The sequence below is a fragment of the Mustela lutreola genome, chromosome 4 (genome assembly GCF_030435805.1).
Source record: "Mustela lutreola isolate mMusLut2 chromosome 4, mMusLut2.pri, whole genome shotgun sequence".
Lineage (NCBI taxonomy): Eukaryota > Metazoa > Chordata > Mammalia > Carnivora > Mustelidae > Mustela > Mustela lutreola.
The window spans coordinates 37354827-37372245 of record NC_081293.1 but is presented as its reverse complement, the minus strand read 5'-3'; the positions used below and the strand labels follow the sequence as shown (position 1 = coordinate 37372245).

Here is a 17419-nt window from a genome sequence, read left to right as displayed (position 1 = left end):
AGACAGAGATCACAGGTAGGCAGAGATGCAGGCAGAGAGAGAGAGGGGGAAGCAGGCTCCCTGCTGAGCAGAGAGCCCGATACGGGGCTCAATCCCAGGACCCTGAGATCATGACCTGAGCCAAAGGTACAGGCTTAACCCACTGAGCCACCCAGGCGCCCCGCAGGTTACTTTTAAAAGAAGGGAGCAGGTGTTTTCACCAGAGGGGCCGTTAGTCTTGGGCAGATGAGGAGAGGAAGGCCGAGGCCCCAGGGTCCCTGAAATGTTCCTTCTCCTGGGTCAGCTCCTCTCAGGTGTAGCCCACAGCAGCCTCGGAAGGTCCCTGAGCTCAGGTGACTTCTGCCTGACCTGCATCATTATTTTTTTTCTTTCTCAACTTTTTCAACATAAACTGTCTTGAAGTGCGGTATACTTACAGAAAAGCGCATGAGTCCTAAGTATAAAGCCCCGGTGATATTTCACAGCATGAGTACATGGGTGTCGGGCCCCAGCCCCAGCAGGGCCCTCAGAGCTGGATGTGCACGGGGTCCTGATTAGAGGTCCTTTCGCACGTGACTTTTTTAGCTGTACGTGGTTTGGTAAGACTGGTCCTTGTGGGTGGTTGACTTCGTCCGGTCTCGTGGCTGTAGGCTCCCCTGGGTGGATAAGGACAGCGCAGGTGGAGGGCAGCCATCGAGCGTATCGCTGCTATCAGCGCTCCGGGTGAGCCTTTTGGTGTGAATCTGTAAGCTTGTCTGGGGGTGCTGCACCGCGGGAGGAATCCCCGGGCTAGAGCAGGCTCTGCTTTCCCAGGCCTATAGGGCATTGGCTTCCCGTGTGGCTCTAGCAGTTCTCGCTCCCGCTGCCCGCGGCTCGGAGTTTCCACTGGGTCCCAGCCTCACCAGCACTTGGAGTTTTCTGCCTTTTCATTGTAGCCATTCTGGTGGGTGTATGGCAGTGTCACACTGTGGTTTTTTAATTTCCCTTCCCTGATGACGAATGAAATTGAGTGTTATTTCCTTTTTCTTACATTTATCACCATTTTGGAGAACCGCTTTTTGTGAGATGCCTCTTTAATGCTCTTGCCCATTTTTTCAAAATTCGATCTTTTTGACACTTTTGATTTGGCCTGTGTGGGATACCTAAATCTACATTTGTACCTGCGCGTAGATACACAGACACACGCACGCACATACATGCATTTATTCAACAGATCGGAGTGGAGCGCCCCCCCACACAAACATCACAGTCATGGGGACGCAGCAGTGAGCAGGAGAGAAAAGGGCCTGCACTCACGCAGCCCGAATTCTCCCCAGAGGAGACTACCGAGGAAGTGGAGGGACTGTGTGGACTGCAGAACCCTGAGGAGAAAAGTTCAGTGTGGGAGGAAGTGCCGTGGTGGAGGTTAAACCCTGTAGATCTGTCACCGAGCAGGTGACATGTCGGTAAGGACCTCTGGGGAGAGGGGAGCGGGCAGAGGGAGGGCGAGGAGGCCTGTGGGGGCTGGCACAGAGTGAGTGAGGGCTGTGTGGAAGGTGACAGGCCTCTGATGGGGGAAGGTCACCAGGTCCCTGGGGCTCTGCCTGTCATTTCATTTGGGTCCCGGGCAGAGGAGGATGGGGTGTGATTCAGGATTGAACAAGGCCCTTGGCCACGGGCCACTGTCTTGAGCAGGCATGGGTGGAAGCAAGGACACTGATTTGGAGCTACTAGATCAGTAGGTCTAGCCTCCTGTCCCAGGGTCTCATCTGTCCCAGGTGTCTGCAGTGGTGAGGACGTCCAGGGTCACTGTCAGCCCAGACTCAGGCTTCTCTGCTCTTTGCTGTCCTCAGAGCATCCTTTCATGGTCACTGGATCGACACTGTTCTTGACCTCATGTGCAGCTCACATCATCTGGGGCAGCTCTTTCCATGGGCCTTGTCTTTCCAGAAACCCCCAGTAGATGTCCGCTGGCCACACCACACCTTGCTCATTCTCCATTTTCTAAAGCCAAATCTGGCAAGGTAACGAGATTCTTCTGTCAGTCCCCAAAGCTGTCCCTACACTCTTACTCCCTGAGCCCAGCCCCAAGTGAGGGAATAGCCCCGCAGGGGTCAGCCCCCCGGGATGCCCATCTATCTCCCTGCCCCTTCAGACACCAGGAAGGGTATAATTATAGTCCAGATACACACATGAAGGCTGCAGTCATAACTGTGAGCAAGGGAGAAAATGCCATCTGGGTCTGCAAGGACGTTTCTATTGTGGAGACAACAGGCAGAGGGGCCTTCCTTCCTCCTGGGGAAGCATCTCCCTTATTGAGGTCCTTGGGGATGCTGGTGAAATCTGTGGGTGGGAACCTGGGGGGGGGGGATGGCCCTGTGACTGTACAGGAAGGTGCCCTGATAGCTCAGCCTCCTCCTCTGTGGCCCTGGCCACTTCTGCCCCCGCTGTGGCAGGAGCCGTTGGAGGCTGCAGTTAACAGTGAAGGTGCTGGAGCGGTGAGAGCCGGGCTCCGGTCCTAGCAGAGAGAGTGAGGGGGTGGTGGGCAGAGCTCCAAGAGAAAGACACCTGTTTCCGAACTCCGGCACCCCGAGAGTGGGGCACTCCAGGGAGGCGGGTGAGTGGACCCTGCATGGCCTCTAATTGCACAGGACAGAAATAACTGTCCACGGGACTCAGCCTGGAGGCCAGTCTTGGGAATGTTAAGAGAGCAGGCAAACAAGAAGGGGGAGCTGGCAGAAGAGATGGCTGTCTCACCAGGCTGCTGGGCCGAGGGTGGGCATCCTGGGACTGGCATGGGCACAGATAGAGTCACCTCTGCCCATCCATGCCCCAGGGCTTGCTCATGAACTCCCTTGGGCTTGTCTCAGCCTCTCTCTGGGCATCCCCCTCTCCTCTCCATAAGGGGCCGAGCTGAGAATGTCCCTGCTCCTCTCTAGTAGTGACTCCCCCAGAGTCCTACTCCAGCTTGGTCTCCCAACTCAGCCCCTGGGCCCTCCAGTTCCAGATCTCCCGGGGAGGGTGCTCTTGGCTCAGTCCATCTTTACCATCCAGTCTCAGCACCTGGGTTGGGGTCTTCAGCGGGCGCACGATGGAGGAGGTGACCTGTCACCTGACAGGATTCCTTCAGAGGACTGAGGCTTCTGGGGGTGGAAAGATGCCTCACTGTGCCATGTGTGCCAGGCCCGCCCCACACCATGCCTCAGATTAGTCCTCCCACAAAAGCAGCTGCCGTATCCCGTGTTCACTCAAGGAAATGGAAGAACAGAGTTCTGTGTGACGCTTGAGAACAGAGTGAGCACCCCGTCAAGGGAAGCATTCAAGCCAAATGCTGACCAAGCACCTGCTCTGTAGTGGATATCTACCATGAGGTGAGGTCGTAAAGGAGGAAGAGATGCTCAAGGGAGGAGATGGAGTTACAGCGGGGCTCCCCGCTTGCTGGATCTCAACAACACACCAGCTCGCATCCCTCACTGAGTCCCTACGGACAGAGCACCCCTTCGCCCGGTGGCACATAGGTGCCCCCATCATCGACGGCTGGTGCCGCCGCCCGACTGACGCCACAGCCCCGGGCTGTATACTCCCAGCGTCCCAAAACCCAGCGCCAGGCAGGTGCGCCTTGCCCTCGTCACGCCCCTGGGGAGCCCCCGGCCCCCGCCCGGCCCCCGCCCCCGGCCCAGGCTCCGCCCCGTTTCTGGCCTGACCCAGCCATCCCTCGGCCCCACCCAGACACCCCCGCTTTCTCGGGCCCCGCAGGCTGGCCAAGCCCCTCCCCTGGCCCCGCCCCGCCCCGTCCCGCCCCGCGCAAGGCTGTGAGCTAGCCGGAGGGCAGCGGGCATGGGGAAGCCCGCGGGCGGGGTCAGGGGGCGGGAGCTTCCTCGGCGCTCGGGGAGAGGACCGGCGGCACGCGGGGCGCTGGCAGCGCCGGAGTACAGCGCGGGGAGCGGGCAGCCAGGATGTTTCTGGAGCCCCAGGTAGGGCTGCGGCACGTGGCAGGTGCAGGGCGGCGGGTCGCGAGGCGGCGACGTGGGTGCGCACGCAGGGCAACCCCTCGGTTGCGGTAAGACCGCGGGCCGGGGGTTCTTGCGCCGCCGAGAGCTGGCGGAGAGGTGCTGACCTACGGCAGTTAGTGAGACCATCAGGAACCTCTCTGGCCCCGCTGGGCTCGGAAGGAGCCTGCCCTGGGGAACCACTCCCTCTCCGTGTCCCCACGGGGGGCACCTGCTGCCAGGTGGGCGGTGCCAGGGCTCAGAATGGGTGGATGGCTCAGGCTGCCACTGCCCTTCCTGGCCTGGCTTGCTGATGCCAGTGATCGTCTATGGCTGGAAGACACCTGCAAAGCTAGTGAGGGTCCCTGTGGGGTGAACAGGGCCAGGGAGGCGTCCTTGCTAGCCAGGACGGCCCTGGATCCCTTTTGAAATCTGGGGGGCACAGAACCACCTGTGGGGGTTGGGGTGGGAGAGGTGGGGGAGAGGAGGAGATCTGAGAAGAAGCGCTCGTGGGAGGTGTGTATGTATGTGTGCCATGTGTGGGCGAGAGTGAGAGTATGTGAAAATGCAGGCGTGTTTATATATGGGATGTGTACGTGTGAGGGAGAGAGGGAGAGCGGGAGGGAGAGGTGTGTATGGGGGCAGGGTTGTGCCTGTGTGGGCCCACAAATGCCTGTGTATTTAAGGAGAGTGAGCTTCAGGGTGGGGCTTCAAGGAGTGTGGGCTCCAAGGTGAGGGGCAGCTCCCTTCCTGCAGGAAAAAGGCGGCTGAGATCAGGTCCTGGACTTAGTCCTGAGCATGAGGCAGGACATTGCGTTTCCATGGCTGTTTATTAGAACCCAGCCTTGGAGACGGACTGGCAGTGTGATTCGGGCACAGGGTGCTGCTCCTGCCCCTTAGCATGAAGCTGACCGCACAGACGTGGGAGCTCAGGTCCAGTGTGGGTAGGGGGCACAGAAGAGGGCCCCGGCTGACCTGGCCAGCCCCCATTAGCCGAAGACGCAGGACGCGTTTGTTTCTTCATTCACCACTTACTCAGCACACATTTATCGAACACCTGTTGTGGGCAGGTACTGCGGCTTCAGGAGGGACCCAAACACCATAGTCTCTGTCCTCATGGAGCTCCCCTTCTAGCAAGTGAGACTGGGGAAAAAGCACGAACAATAGATGCAACAGGAGGGGAGCCTGGGTGGGTCGTTGGACGAGCATGCGACGACGCTTGATCTCGGGGTCGTGGGTTTGAGCTCCATGTTCGGAGTAGAGATTTCTGTTTTTTTTGTTTGTTTGTTTTTTGTTTTTTTTTTTTTGAGTAGAGATTTCTTAAAAAAAAAAAAAACAGCTTAGAAAAAAAATAAATACAATGCAGAATATTGCATGGTGGTAAGTGTTAAAGAAAAAGAGCAAAGCAAGAAAGAGGAATAGGACCTATGGAGGGTATGTCGGTCAGAATGGTTTAGGTTATCTGCAGAAATAGACCCCCCACCCCGCTGCCGCCCCGCATCCAGTGGCTCTTAACAGCAGAGTGCAATTTGGACCCCGCTCCAAGCCTTCGTCATTCAAGGCCCCAGGCTGCCAGGCTCCGTGGCAGAGTGGAAGAGAGGCTCCTGCACTAGAATGTTCTTGTCTCACCTGTCACTTCTACTTGCTGCTCTTGAGTGAGACGAGTCACATGGCCCCACTCAGTGTCACTAGGACCAGTAATGACAGTCCTGTCCAGCCTGGCAAGTAGGGCCCAGTATACTGACCACTGTTGTGGGAGTGCTGTTTGTGCCTGGGGTAGGACAGTTACGGGAGACATCAGCATGTGGGACACATGTATGAGGAGCTGACAGAGGGGTAGAAAGGAGGTAAGTGGCAGGTGGAGTGGAGGGGCACACCAGGAAAGCGCTAGGCATGGCTTTGAGCAGGAAGCCGCCTATGTGTCCAGAGGCCAGACACTGGTGGCTGGATGTTAGGAGGGCTCATATCCAGGGGGTAGCAGTGGAGGAGAGAAAAGAAGAGCCGATCCAAACACACTCTGAAGTAAAGCAAGAGGACTTGCTGAGGGCCGAGGTGTGGCACTGGGGACAGAGAGAGGCCGACTGACACCAGGAAGGACATTGCCCACAGCAAAAGGTGGGAAAGGATGCACGTGGAATGGCTGGGAGTGGGCAGGAGGCAGAAGTGGCTTGGCATCCCCTGGGGAGATGTCACCTCGCCGTGGGTGGGCAGGCTGGAGCCTGGGGAGAGGTCTGGCATGGAGGGCTCCTTTGGTGGGCCCCTTGCTGCCTCCTGGCCATACTGCCTACACCTGTGCCTCCTGGCTCAGGACAGCCTGGCCCTGGGCCCAGCCTGCCCCAGGCCCCACACCACCATCTTGCTGGTTCTGCCCGCTGGGGTGGGGGCCCTTTTTGTGAGCTGCACAAGGGACAGCAGTGTGGGCTGAGGTAGCTGCAGGGTCTTGTGCTGACCTGGCTGCTGCATGCATCAGGGACTGGCCAAGGGCAGGTGTACTGGGGACAGCACTGGCTGCAGGTCCTGTATCCACTAAGCACTGGACTGCAGTGGTGTGCCTTTAAGGGCTAGGCAGTATGGTAGGCTGCTTCGGGGAGAGAGTCCTGCGATGCTCTGGAACAGGTAGGGTTTGACACAGAAATGACATGGCCTACGTTGGAGCTGGGGTACCTCTGGAAGCTGCCTGAACCCACCATACCTCTGGACTTCTGTGCCCCGCCCCTCCTTCAGGGAACCACTGGTGAGTGAACCGAGGAGGGCTGGGTCTGTCAGGACTGCTGTCTCCTTGCTCTTCCTTCTCCTAACCCCTCGTCATCCTTGGAAGTTCATCTCAAAATCGCCACTTCCAGGAAGCCCTCCTTGACTTCTTCCTACAGTTAGTACCCCTCCCTGTGCTTCCTCAGCATTCAGTGCAGACTCTGGTCCTGAGTTGTTTGCCCTGCGCTGTGGTGTTACGTCTGTCTGCCCTGGCAGATACTGAGGTCTGTGGGTTCTTCCATTTCCAAGTGTGCGGCACAGGTCCGTAGGGGCTCGTGGATGTTGGCTGACTAAGTGAGAGAAGGAAGGAAGGAAGGAACAAACATGAGGACTGAAAGGACCCATGGAGACCGCTTCGTCCTGCCTCCTTGTTTTACACATGGGGACCCCGAGGCCCGCAGTAACCTGGCTTACTTGAGTTCAGCTAGGAGGTCAGGGGCAGAAGTGGCTCCCAGACCAGGATGCCTCCACCATGCCAGGTACTAAGCTCGCTGGGTCATGGAGGGTTCCAGGACAATGGGGGGTTCCCAGAGAAGGACAGGTTGGGGGGCCCTTGGGTGAGCAGTCAGGTGGGAGCATATGCATGAAGGCACCAGAGTTTCGGGGACTCAGGAGGAAGAGGGCTGCCAGGGCCAAGGACTTGCTGAGGGCCGAAAGGGTTCTAGAACCTTTGCTGTGGTTCTTTGCCCTCTCCCCTCAAAAGTCCTGGGGCTTACAAGGACTCTGGCCCTGTGGCCTCCTGTCACATGTGGGGTTTCTCTGGCAAGTCCACTGTCCTGCACCTCAGCCTCCAGTGGAATAATCCCGCCCTCGCCATCCTGCTCATACCCGCCTGCCTGACCAGGGGCCAAGCCCACGGCATTTCCCAAATGTCAGTGTGGCTGCCACACCAGCCGCCCCCTGCCTGAGGTGGGGCTAGCGAGTATGAGTCAGAGGACCCCCGGGGCCAGCTTCTGGGTCTCCCTTAACCCTTAAGAGGTCGCTATGCCAGGAAGACACGTGGAAACCGGGTCTCCAAGGTCAAAGGCTGTGGCAGCACCAGGAGCAGGAGGAGCTGACCTTCATTCTGGGACTAACTGATCCCAGAGCCTGGCCTTTCCGTGAGCACTAGGGCTGTGAGCAACGTCCTTAGAAGAGGGCTGGCAGGTTCCCAGAAGAGGCTGGAAACCAGCAGTGCCCGGCCCAGAGAGCACAATGGTATGGATTACGGGTGTGTGGTCAGGAAAGCATGTTGTGGGCCAGGTAGCTGACAGAGGTGGCTGACCTGCATGGATGTTGTGTCCCTGGCTAAAGGCTGGGACACCTGCAGGGCTGGGAGGTACACCTCTCCCTATTCCTGCTGCTCGAGTGAGCGTCACAGCCCCTGCTCCACATAGACTGAGTGGGGATATCTTTGGGGACAGGGACACTTGTACCTGTACCTAAGGGAGGTAGATAGGTAAGCTATTCATTTTTAAAAAATGTTTGTTAAATAATTGATAAGTGAACTCTCTCTTACTAGTTTGAACAGATTTTCAGTTTGGCTTCTAGAAAGCCTCAGAAATTAATCAGATTATCTGCACATAAGGAACATTCTAGCTCTTCATTTCTAATGTATCTTTTATTTATTTTCTTATCGTATTGTGTTTTCTGAAAGGGGTAAAGTGACATTTAATAACGGCAGTTGTCCTTGGCTTGATCTTCATTTTAATGAGAAGGCCTCTAATGTTGTACTAAGTCTGAAATTGGCTCTAAATTCCAATAGATACTCTTCGTCATGAACAGAATACTCTTCTCTTTCATTAATTGCCCAGACAGTCCACCAAGAATGGATATTAAATTTCATTGAAAGCTTTCCTATATCTAGCAAGATCATCAAATTCCTTTCCTCCTTGGACCTATTAATGTGTTGACTTATTAGCTTTCCTGAGCTAAATCATCCTCATGTTTCTGGAATAAATCCCACTGGGTCAGACTCAATTGTGCTTTAAAATGCTTCTGCGTTCATTCTCCTGATAAGTTGCTTAGGGTCCTTTTCATCTATATTCATAAGTAAGAATTTATCTGTACTTTTTATTAGGGGACAGATTTGTCACATTTATAAATCATAGTTATGTCAGCTTTGTAAAATGAATAGGAAGGGTTTTCAATATGAATTGCATAGTTGAGATAGTTTAAATATCATATAAAATTATCTTATTCTCCGAGGCTTAAAATAATTCATTTTAGAAACTGTCTCAGCCAGGAGTTGGTTTAATTTTTCCCTGCGGTTTGGTTGGTTGTCAACTTACTTTAATTTGCACTATGGTTATTGGTCTTTTGGGGTTTTAAGCATTTTCGTCTATTTTGGTTATTTATATTTTCTAAATAATATCCCCGTTTAAAATGCTAACATCTTTTAGCACAAATTTATGTAGCTGATTCTTCTAAAGCTTCTTCTCCATCTCTGAGGCTAGATTCCCTTTTTCATTCCTATTAGCTGTATTTTTGCATCTCCTCCCTCCCACCATCTTTCTGCCCTTTCATTCTCTCCCTTCCATCCTCCTGCTTTCCTTCCTCCTGCACTTTCTTCGACCCTTTTGTTGATTAGAACGGCCAGAAGTTTTTCTTCCCATTTTGTGTTTTCAAAAGAAAATCAGCCCTTGATTTTAATCAGCAAATTCTACTCTCTATTTCATTAAATACACTAATTTATCTTTCCGTAATTCCTCCTGGTAGTTTGCTTTGCTATGGGTGTGTTTTATTTGGAATCTCTTTTTAGCTTTTTGAGTCAGTGCTGAGTTCATTTCCATTTTTTTTTTTTTGTTTGTTTACTTAAAATATATCGAAGTCTATGAATGTTTCTCTGAGAACAGCTTTGGCCATTTTGAATTTCCTAAGGAGTTTTCTTATAAAGGTTATTTCTCTGATGTGTCTGTAACTGGAGTTTTGATTGCCTCTTTAACACAGATATGATTTAGGGAAGTTTTTTCAATCAACTGGGTAGAGTTTTTTGGTTCATTGTTTTTTTATTAGTATCCAGCTGTTGTGTTAAGTTGTGTCCACAATGTTTGGTCACCTGTGTGTTTCTGTTTGGGGGCTCTTGTGGAGTTTCACTGGTGATAGGATGTGTGAACAATGCAGGTAAATATGATGGAAGAATATGGCTTTCTGTTTTGACAGCACGGTTTCCATGTACTGTCTCTTCATGCTTCTATACCCCTGGGTCAAGGGAATGCACTGCGCTATTTTCATTCCTTTCTACCCCTCGTCTCTGGGTATCCCCCACTTGTCAGAAATTGTAGAAGGTTCTAGTTGTTGTTCTGCTGTCTGGTCCACGAAGGGGAGCTCACTGCATTGTGCTTGGGCTTGGACCGGTGACCCATTTTCTGGGCATAGCAGGGCCCAGTCTCCTGCTCACTTTTCCCTTTCAGCCCTTGGCAGAAAGAACCAGCCTGCAGTCAGGAGATGTGGCTAGGCCCCCAGTGACCTCCGGCTGTCCTTAGCCTCCTGGTCTGTACCTCATTTGGAAAGTGGTTAGTAATGTCTTGGAGGGTGCTGTGGAGAGGTGCAGGATGGCCCAGCAGGGGAGAAGCTCCTGTAAAAGTTTCATTGATAGTGAGGTTGCTGCGCTGTCTGAGGAAGGTCCTGAATCCCTCCCAGCAAGGGATTCTTGAGGGCACATGCATGGCTGGCCCTGGGACCCTGGCCTGACCATCCCCCCCTGCCCCCCCAGATCCAGCCCAGCCCCAGCACAGTGCTCATCAGGGCCCTCTCTGCATACTCTAAGCAGGGAGCTCCACGTGGCCCAGGCTGAGTCCATCCCACAGGGTGCCTGCTGCCTCCCACCTGCCTTTGTCTTGTACCTGCTTGCCGTTCTCCTGAGCCTGTGCTCATGGTTCTAGATCGTGGTGGTCATACTCACCAGGCTTCAGATCTCAGCCCCCACTTTGGAGCTTGTAAGATCTGGTTTGAGGACGTAGCCCTTACAGCCTTTGTTCCTTCCTCTGGAAAACGGGATGACAGCATGTGTAGTGCCTTGTGTGGGGAAGTGCGTTGCCCTGGGGAGGGATGGAGGCTGTTGTGCCCTTGGTATTCCTGGGGGCTGGCCAGGTTCTGGGCCAGGGGACATAGCAGGTGTGTACAAGGGAGCGTCCATGAGAAGTCGCACGGGGAGTAGGAAACTTTTTGCTGGAGGGTCAAGATATGTGTCTTGGTCCTTTGAAGAGGCTGTGGCCAGCGGACAAGGCCATGGCTCTCTGGGCCCAGCAGGGAGCTGGGAGACCCCCCACCTTCCACCCCGAGGCCGGTACACAGAACCCTTCAGCTTCTGGCTCCTGCAGCACAGAGGGGTCCCAGGGGTACCCCTAGGGGGTGTCTGCCAGGAGGATAACAATTCAGGTAAAGGAAATTGATTTTTATTTGTTTTTAAGCACAAAGGAAAGTCCTTGCTCAGCCTAATTAGATGTCATTTAAAAATAAAGGAATCGTGTGTTCTTATTTTTCCTTACCCCAGCAACCCCAGGCAGCCTTGGAGGTGGAGCCTGACACTCACTCCTGGAAAGGTCTGGGCCACGGCCTGTCCCCCACCCCACACATCCACACTGAGGGACCCAGCCTCCCTGCCCCTCAAGGACCCTCAGCTCTGATGCAGTCCCCTCACTGTCACCCTCCTGGAATTTGGGCTCTTCCTACTTGATGGGTGGAGTCCTAGTGTGAGGCAGGCTCTGAGTAGGAGCCCCTTAGGTGGGACCCTAGAGGAGGGAGTTCAGTAGACATGGGCACCTGTGCCCTGCTCCCCTTTGGGGCACCTTGAGAGGACGCCCAGAGAGGACAGCACTGGCTCCCAAGTTGATCTCAGTTTGCTCACTCTCCTGTCCCAGCCTGCGCCCGGCTCAGCCTCCGGAGTCCAAGCCGCCTGCGTGCAGGGGTGCCGGGGTGACCGCTGTGGAATCCAGTGGAGTGGGCCCAAGGGGGAAGGAGGCCAGAGGAGAAGGGGCTGGGGACGGGGAGGCCCCAGGCATCCGCCCCCGGCCCTGAGGGCCCTGAGTGGCCCGGGTGGGAGGCCAGCATGCCAGCCAGCCGCCCTGTAGGAAAGGGCAGGGATTCTCTGAAATCCTACCTGCTCCGTCCCCGGGCCTCTCAATGCTCAATAATGGGATGGTTATTGGTGGACAATGACATTTTGTCCCCTGAGCGGCCACCAGAAGAAGCTGACTGGACAGAAAAGGAGAAAAGAAGGAGGAAAAAAAAAAAAACGAGGAAAAAAGCCGGGCTCGGCAGGATTTGTATTTAGGAGTGTGAAGAGGAGATGGCAAGATTCCTTCACTCAATTCAAATAGTATTTGGTGCTAGGAAGGAATTCAGAAGGGGAAAAAAATAGAACGTGCCTCTGTAACAAACCTTTAATTATCAGCATCGTCCCTAGGCTGGGCCTTTGTGGAGGCCTTGCCCCTCAAGGTGTTGGCTGGCTCTGGTTCCCATGGCAGTCGTCTCCTGGCTGGAGTCCGGCTGCGGCCCTCCGCCAGGCCCCAGGACGTCCCCGCCAGGTCTGCAGGGGACAGGAAGGTAAGCTGGGTTCATGTAAAAGATTGTCCTCCCTTGCCAGACAGGTGGGAGTGGCAGGGGACTCCCGAGGCCCAGCCTGCAGGGATAGGACCAGCCAGGTCCTCCCAAGGACCTCCCTGCCGGAAAGCCCATGGTGGTGCAGAGGGAGGGCGGGCTGAGGACCCATGCACAGGGGTGTGTCACCCCTGCCAGTCCCGCACCTGGGGCGGGGGCCAAGCAGCCACCCTGAGGCCAGAGCCAGCTCTGAGCCCCACTTGCCAGGTTAGTGGATCTGTTCACCTGGAAGCAGGAAGTAGCTTCTGTCCACTTTCTCTGGTGGCCAGGAGGGGCCCGCTGCTGTCCTGGGCATGGGGAGGTGAAGGGACCCCAGAGGTGGTGTCAGGGAGAGGACAGCACCAGCCCCCATAATCTGTGTCTAGGAAGGCAGCAGGTAAATTTGATGACAAGTCCACCCAGTTTAGCAGGTACCGCACACGTCCTGAGCAAGGTGGCCTCGTAGTGTGCTTACTGCCACCCATGAAATCGGTATTGGAGCTGCTGGTTTTTCACAGAGGACAGGGTGGCCTCAGCTCGTGGAGTGGTCAGACCTCACTGCCAGTCCGCGGGATGCCCATCTCCTGCTTGCTGCCAGACCCCAAATACTTGCGGCACGTGGCCCCCGCAGACAGGACCAGGTTCTCTGGCGCTTTAGGGAGACACGTTTCAGCTCAAAGTTAGGAAGATCTGAGAGCTGGGGTTTGGGGAGGTGAGAACAACTCCCAGGTAGGGAGGTCTCTGCCTTCAGGGTGTCTGAATTCAGGCGGGGGGCTGCTTGTGCCCTTCTGCTATTGGGGGTGGTCCTCTGTTTTTGGGGGGAGCAGCTGGAGGTGGATGGGCAGCAGGCCCAGAGGAAGCTGCTTCCCAGTGGCCCAGGATCTAGCCCCCCTGGGCCAGATGGCTGGCCTGGGGCCGGAGCAACGTAAGGCTTGTGGGGTCTTGGCTCTCGGGAGCTCTTGTACCTGCTGGAGTCTACAGGAATGACTGTGAGCTAAGCAAGCGGACTCTCTAAAGCAGGAGTTATCTGTGCCCTTTGCAGATGGGGCCCCAAGAGCTTGGCCACTGGTAGGTCACTGGGCCGTCTGCCCGAAGAGCTGCCAGCGCCACCTGGCCCCAAGTGGGGATGGAGGCCGCCTGAGAGGGTTTGAATTCCCAGTGCAGGGAAGCAGCCTTACCTCTCAGGACCCGGAGGGGGAAGGAGAGGTGAAAGAGGGAGGGACACGGAGCTTGTCATGAATGACAGCTGCATTAGAGAGTTGGGCAGAGCAGGGAGGACAAGAGAGGGCAGGTGGCTGTACTTGGGCCGGGTAATCCTCCTCCCTCTGTCTCCCTTCAGACCCCCCGCAACCCCTCCTCTCCCCACTCCCTGGCTGTGGGCACGGTGTCCCCAGGGCCAGGCTTCCAGCAGTCCCCACCTCCCCCAGCCCCCCAGCCAGCCCAAGGGTCTGGCACATGACTGCTCCCGGCTAGGCTGGGCTCTCTGGCTTGGATTTTTCTGCCAGTTAGTGGGATCCGGGGTTGGGGGAGCCCTCCGGATCTCTCCCCCTCCCCCGCCACCCTGCAATGAAGATTGGATTGCGGAGCCATGGTTCGGTGGCTTGTGTGTCCACTGGGGCCCTCCAGCTTTTGCTGCCATTTTCTGGTCTGTGGAATGAGTTGGGAAACAGCAGGGTCACAGGATAGGGGACATTTAGTAGGGTGATGGGGAAACTAAGGTGGCCCTGTCTCTGCCACCGGACCTGTCTTGCTTGGGAGCTGAGGCCTTGGTCTGGCCTTGTGCTTCGTGGTGGGAGGGCATGCATTTCAACAAGCATTTCATCTACAGGCTGGATTTGTCTTGCAACCTCCTACTTACATTTCTCTGCTGTGTAAAGGGAGGGTTCCTCTCAGCCGATTCCTCTCCCCAGTCTGCACCCCATGGGGGTCACCTTCAGATCCCAGGAGAGCTTGCTGGTGGGGTGATTCGTCCTGGACAAATGCCAGAAGAGTCTCCCATGTAGGCAGGGGAGGAAGGCAGGGAGGACACCCTGCCCGCGGCAGCCCGGCGTGGAGTCACATTTTTTTTTTTTTTTGAAGATTTTATTTATTTATTTGTCAATGAGAGGGAGAGAGAGAGAGATAGAGAGCGCATGCACGCAAGCAGGCAGAGTGGCAGGCAGAGGCCGAGAGAGAAGCAAGCTCCCTGCCCGGGAAGGAGCCCCATGCGGGACTCGATCCCCGGACCCTGGGATCATGACCTGAGCCGAAGGCAGCGGCTTAACCGACTGAGCCACCCAGGCATCTCCATAGAGCCACATTTAATGTGGCTGAAAGAGAATCAGGAAATATTTGTTTGGAAGTGAGCAAGCCAGACATGCTTCAGGGAAGATTTCCAGGGAACCAGTGGGATGGTAGGGCTGGTAGGTCTTGGGGCCTGGAGACCTTGGCACTAGCCCTTCCCTCTCCACTTCCTTTTCTAGAAGCCTCCTTTAGAGGCCAATCTCTCAACCTGGTTAGGTCCCCATCTGCTCGGTCCCCACACTCTGTCCCTGTCAGACCCGTGACAGCTCACCCATTTATGTGGATGGTCAGGCACGGTGGCCACAGTCTGCTCCCATGGGGGCCCCTTGGTGGATCCCCAGGGTCTAGGCCGGTCTTTGGTAACATTTGTAGATGGATGGATGGATGGATGGGTGGATGGGTGGGCAAGGAGAGGGTTCTGTGAGACACCCCACCTCTTACCACACCACAGGGCAAATGATTTTAGGGAAGTAGACAACCCTAGAAGGGTGATGGGGGCCTGGCCTAACCTTGGCTGCCCCACATTCCCCAGCAGAGCTGGGGCTCTGTGGGTCTCTGGCCCTGGTCCAAGTAGCCAGCAAGATTTTCTCCCCAGTTGCAGCCTCTTGAGTGCGAATGGGGTTCCCACTTGCTCCCACCAAGGCTGGATTTTTCTGGAACTGGGATGGAATAAGATAGCTCACTGGATGCACTTATTCTGAAATCTGTGCCAAAGGCTGCCCTCTCAATTAAGTGGCCCGCCAGGGTGGGGTGACAGGGCTGGTACCCAGCTCCCTCCAGGAGCACTTTCTCTCTCTCCCTCCCTTCCTCCCCTCCTGTCTCTCTGTCTCTCTTTCTCCTCCAGCCAAAAGAGGGGAGACTGGCAAGATGTGTAATTTTCAGTTGCTAATTGTGATGCCCTGCAGCTTGCTGAGCTAAAAATAGTCTTCGTTTTTGTGGAGTAGGTTAAAAAATAGAAGCCCACGTGCTGCCTCCGAAAGAAGCATCCCTGGCAAAGCCTGGCAGGGGTGAGGACGGCGGGGCCCCTTCTGCCTCCTGGTACGCCCCTGGGGACTCATGCCGGCTGGGCCCCGAAGGCCATTTTTGTCCCCGTTTTCCAGGAAGCTGGGATTCTCAACCTCACATCAGTGGAGGAACTTCTGGTACCCCATCAGTCCCTGGAATTATATGCAGAATGCCGTCGGAGTGGGCCTTCATCCACATGTCCAGGGCGAGGGTCTCAGCCTTCACCCAACGCTGGGGGTCATGTCCCAGTCAGGGCCACTGATGAGCAGAAATGACAGTCCTGAGAAGGAGCAGGGCTATGGGGCAGACGTAGTCATCGCCACCTGCCTGGGCACCAGTACACAGGTGTTCTCATCTGAAACGTGGGTGTCTCTGTGCCACCCCCTGGGTTAGGGGGCATTGCAGTAAGATGTGTGATGCCCAGCCTATGGCTGGGCTCCAACTCCTGATGACAAACACCCGACGATTAGTTAAAGGAAAGCTTATCCCTGCTTCTGTGTGTCTCAGAAATTTCCAGAACTGCAGACTCCACCATCTGGAAGGAGTCCTAAAATTCTGACTGCTCTGGGAACCTACCCCAGTCCGCCCCTTCAGAGTCAAATGGAGGCCTGACACTACTTTTGTCCTGCTGTGCAGGGAACTGTCCCCTCCATGGGTGCTTGTCCCCACTCTCGGCTGGGGCAGAGTTGGCTCTGGCTGAGGTCAGCCGGTTATCTTTCGTGTTCCTCCATTAGTTCCTCTGGGGCTGAAGGAAGTGCTTGCTTCCTGCAGATGCCCTGGGTCGGGGTGGAGTCCCAGGACAGGGCTTGGGAGACAGAGCTGGTGTGGGGAGCTCAGCGTTGGGATGGGCCACGGCCCCTCCTGGGATGAGGCTCCGCCCACATCTGGCTGCTCTGAGTGAAGCCGCTGGGGGGCGCGGGCCAGCAGTGAACTGGAGGCTCCCTCTAGGGCTGGGAGGCTGGAGATGAGGGCGGGTTCAGGTGGGCACATGGCCATCTCCAGGAAGGTGGTTGGGGCTGCCCGGACAGCTGTGAACACGGATGGCTCAGTGCATGGATACTGCAGTGACTGGATGTTTCTTTAGATTCAGGGTCCTTTATAGAGTTTTTCTCTAGAGTCAGGGTCCTCCCTGAGTATGTTCAAGTAAACTGTGACGACGTCAGCTCCTCCGCTGTGGGAATGTTTTACAAGCCCGTGGGGCAGTGTCAGGCTTCCCCCGGCCTTGCTGGGGAGCTCAGTACAGGAAGCAGGAAAAGCTTGCGGGGGGGTGGGGGAGGGTGACCCTTAACGAGGCCTGGGCGGACAGGGGTGTATGGGACACACAGTGTGCGGACTACCTGGCTGCCCACAGCAGGCTCTGGGTCTCGTAGTGAGGCCCTGGCCCAGAAAGATCTGGGCCTCCGTCAGAGCTGCAGCTCCCAGAGGCCTGGGGGTCTCTGGGGAAGACAGCAATGGGGTGTGGTGTCTGTGAAGGCCATCTTGGGCCCCGCTGGAGTTTGCAAGTAGGACTGTGCTCCAGGTCACAGAAGGTGCACACAGGTACGTGGGCATGCCTGTCCCTTCCAGGGGACGTGTGGCCAGACGCAGATGCCCCCCTGTGTGTTTTGCAGCCCTAGGGAGGGGCATGGACCCTGCCAGGCTCGTGTGTAAACGCCCCATCAGGAAACACCATGGCAGTGAGTGGCAATTCCATCTCTAGCTGAGGTTTCTTAAAGAGGCTGCAAGAGGGAATTTGATTCATAATCTACAGAAACCTCCTAAAAATCCTTTTCCCCATCTCTAGCTGGTCTCTTGGGGGCACTGGGGCTGCTTGGGTTCTCCTCAGTCTCCACAAGTTTCTGAGACTGCCCCCACCTACTGTGCTGTCCTCCCCC

General features: G+C 55.7%; 1 protein-coding gene across 2 annotated transcripts in view; it reads left to right on the top strand.

Annotated features, from left to right (window-relative positions):
• Positions 1-3792: 3792 nt before the first annotated feature.
• RASGEF1A (RasGEF domain family member 1A) overlaps positions 3793-17419 on the top strand; it is a 35719-nt gene continuing 22092 nt past the window's right edge. For both annotated transcript variants that reach the window (XM_059169542.1, XM_059169541.1), the window contains exon 1: positions 3793-3932. In XM_059169542.1, coding sequence (XP_059025525.1) covers positions 3915-3932 — 18 coding nt within the window. In that variant the 5' untranslated portion in view covers positions 3793-3914. The remainder of the gene's footprint in view (positions 3933-17419) is intronic.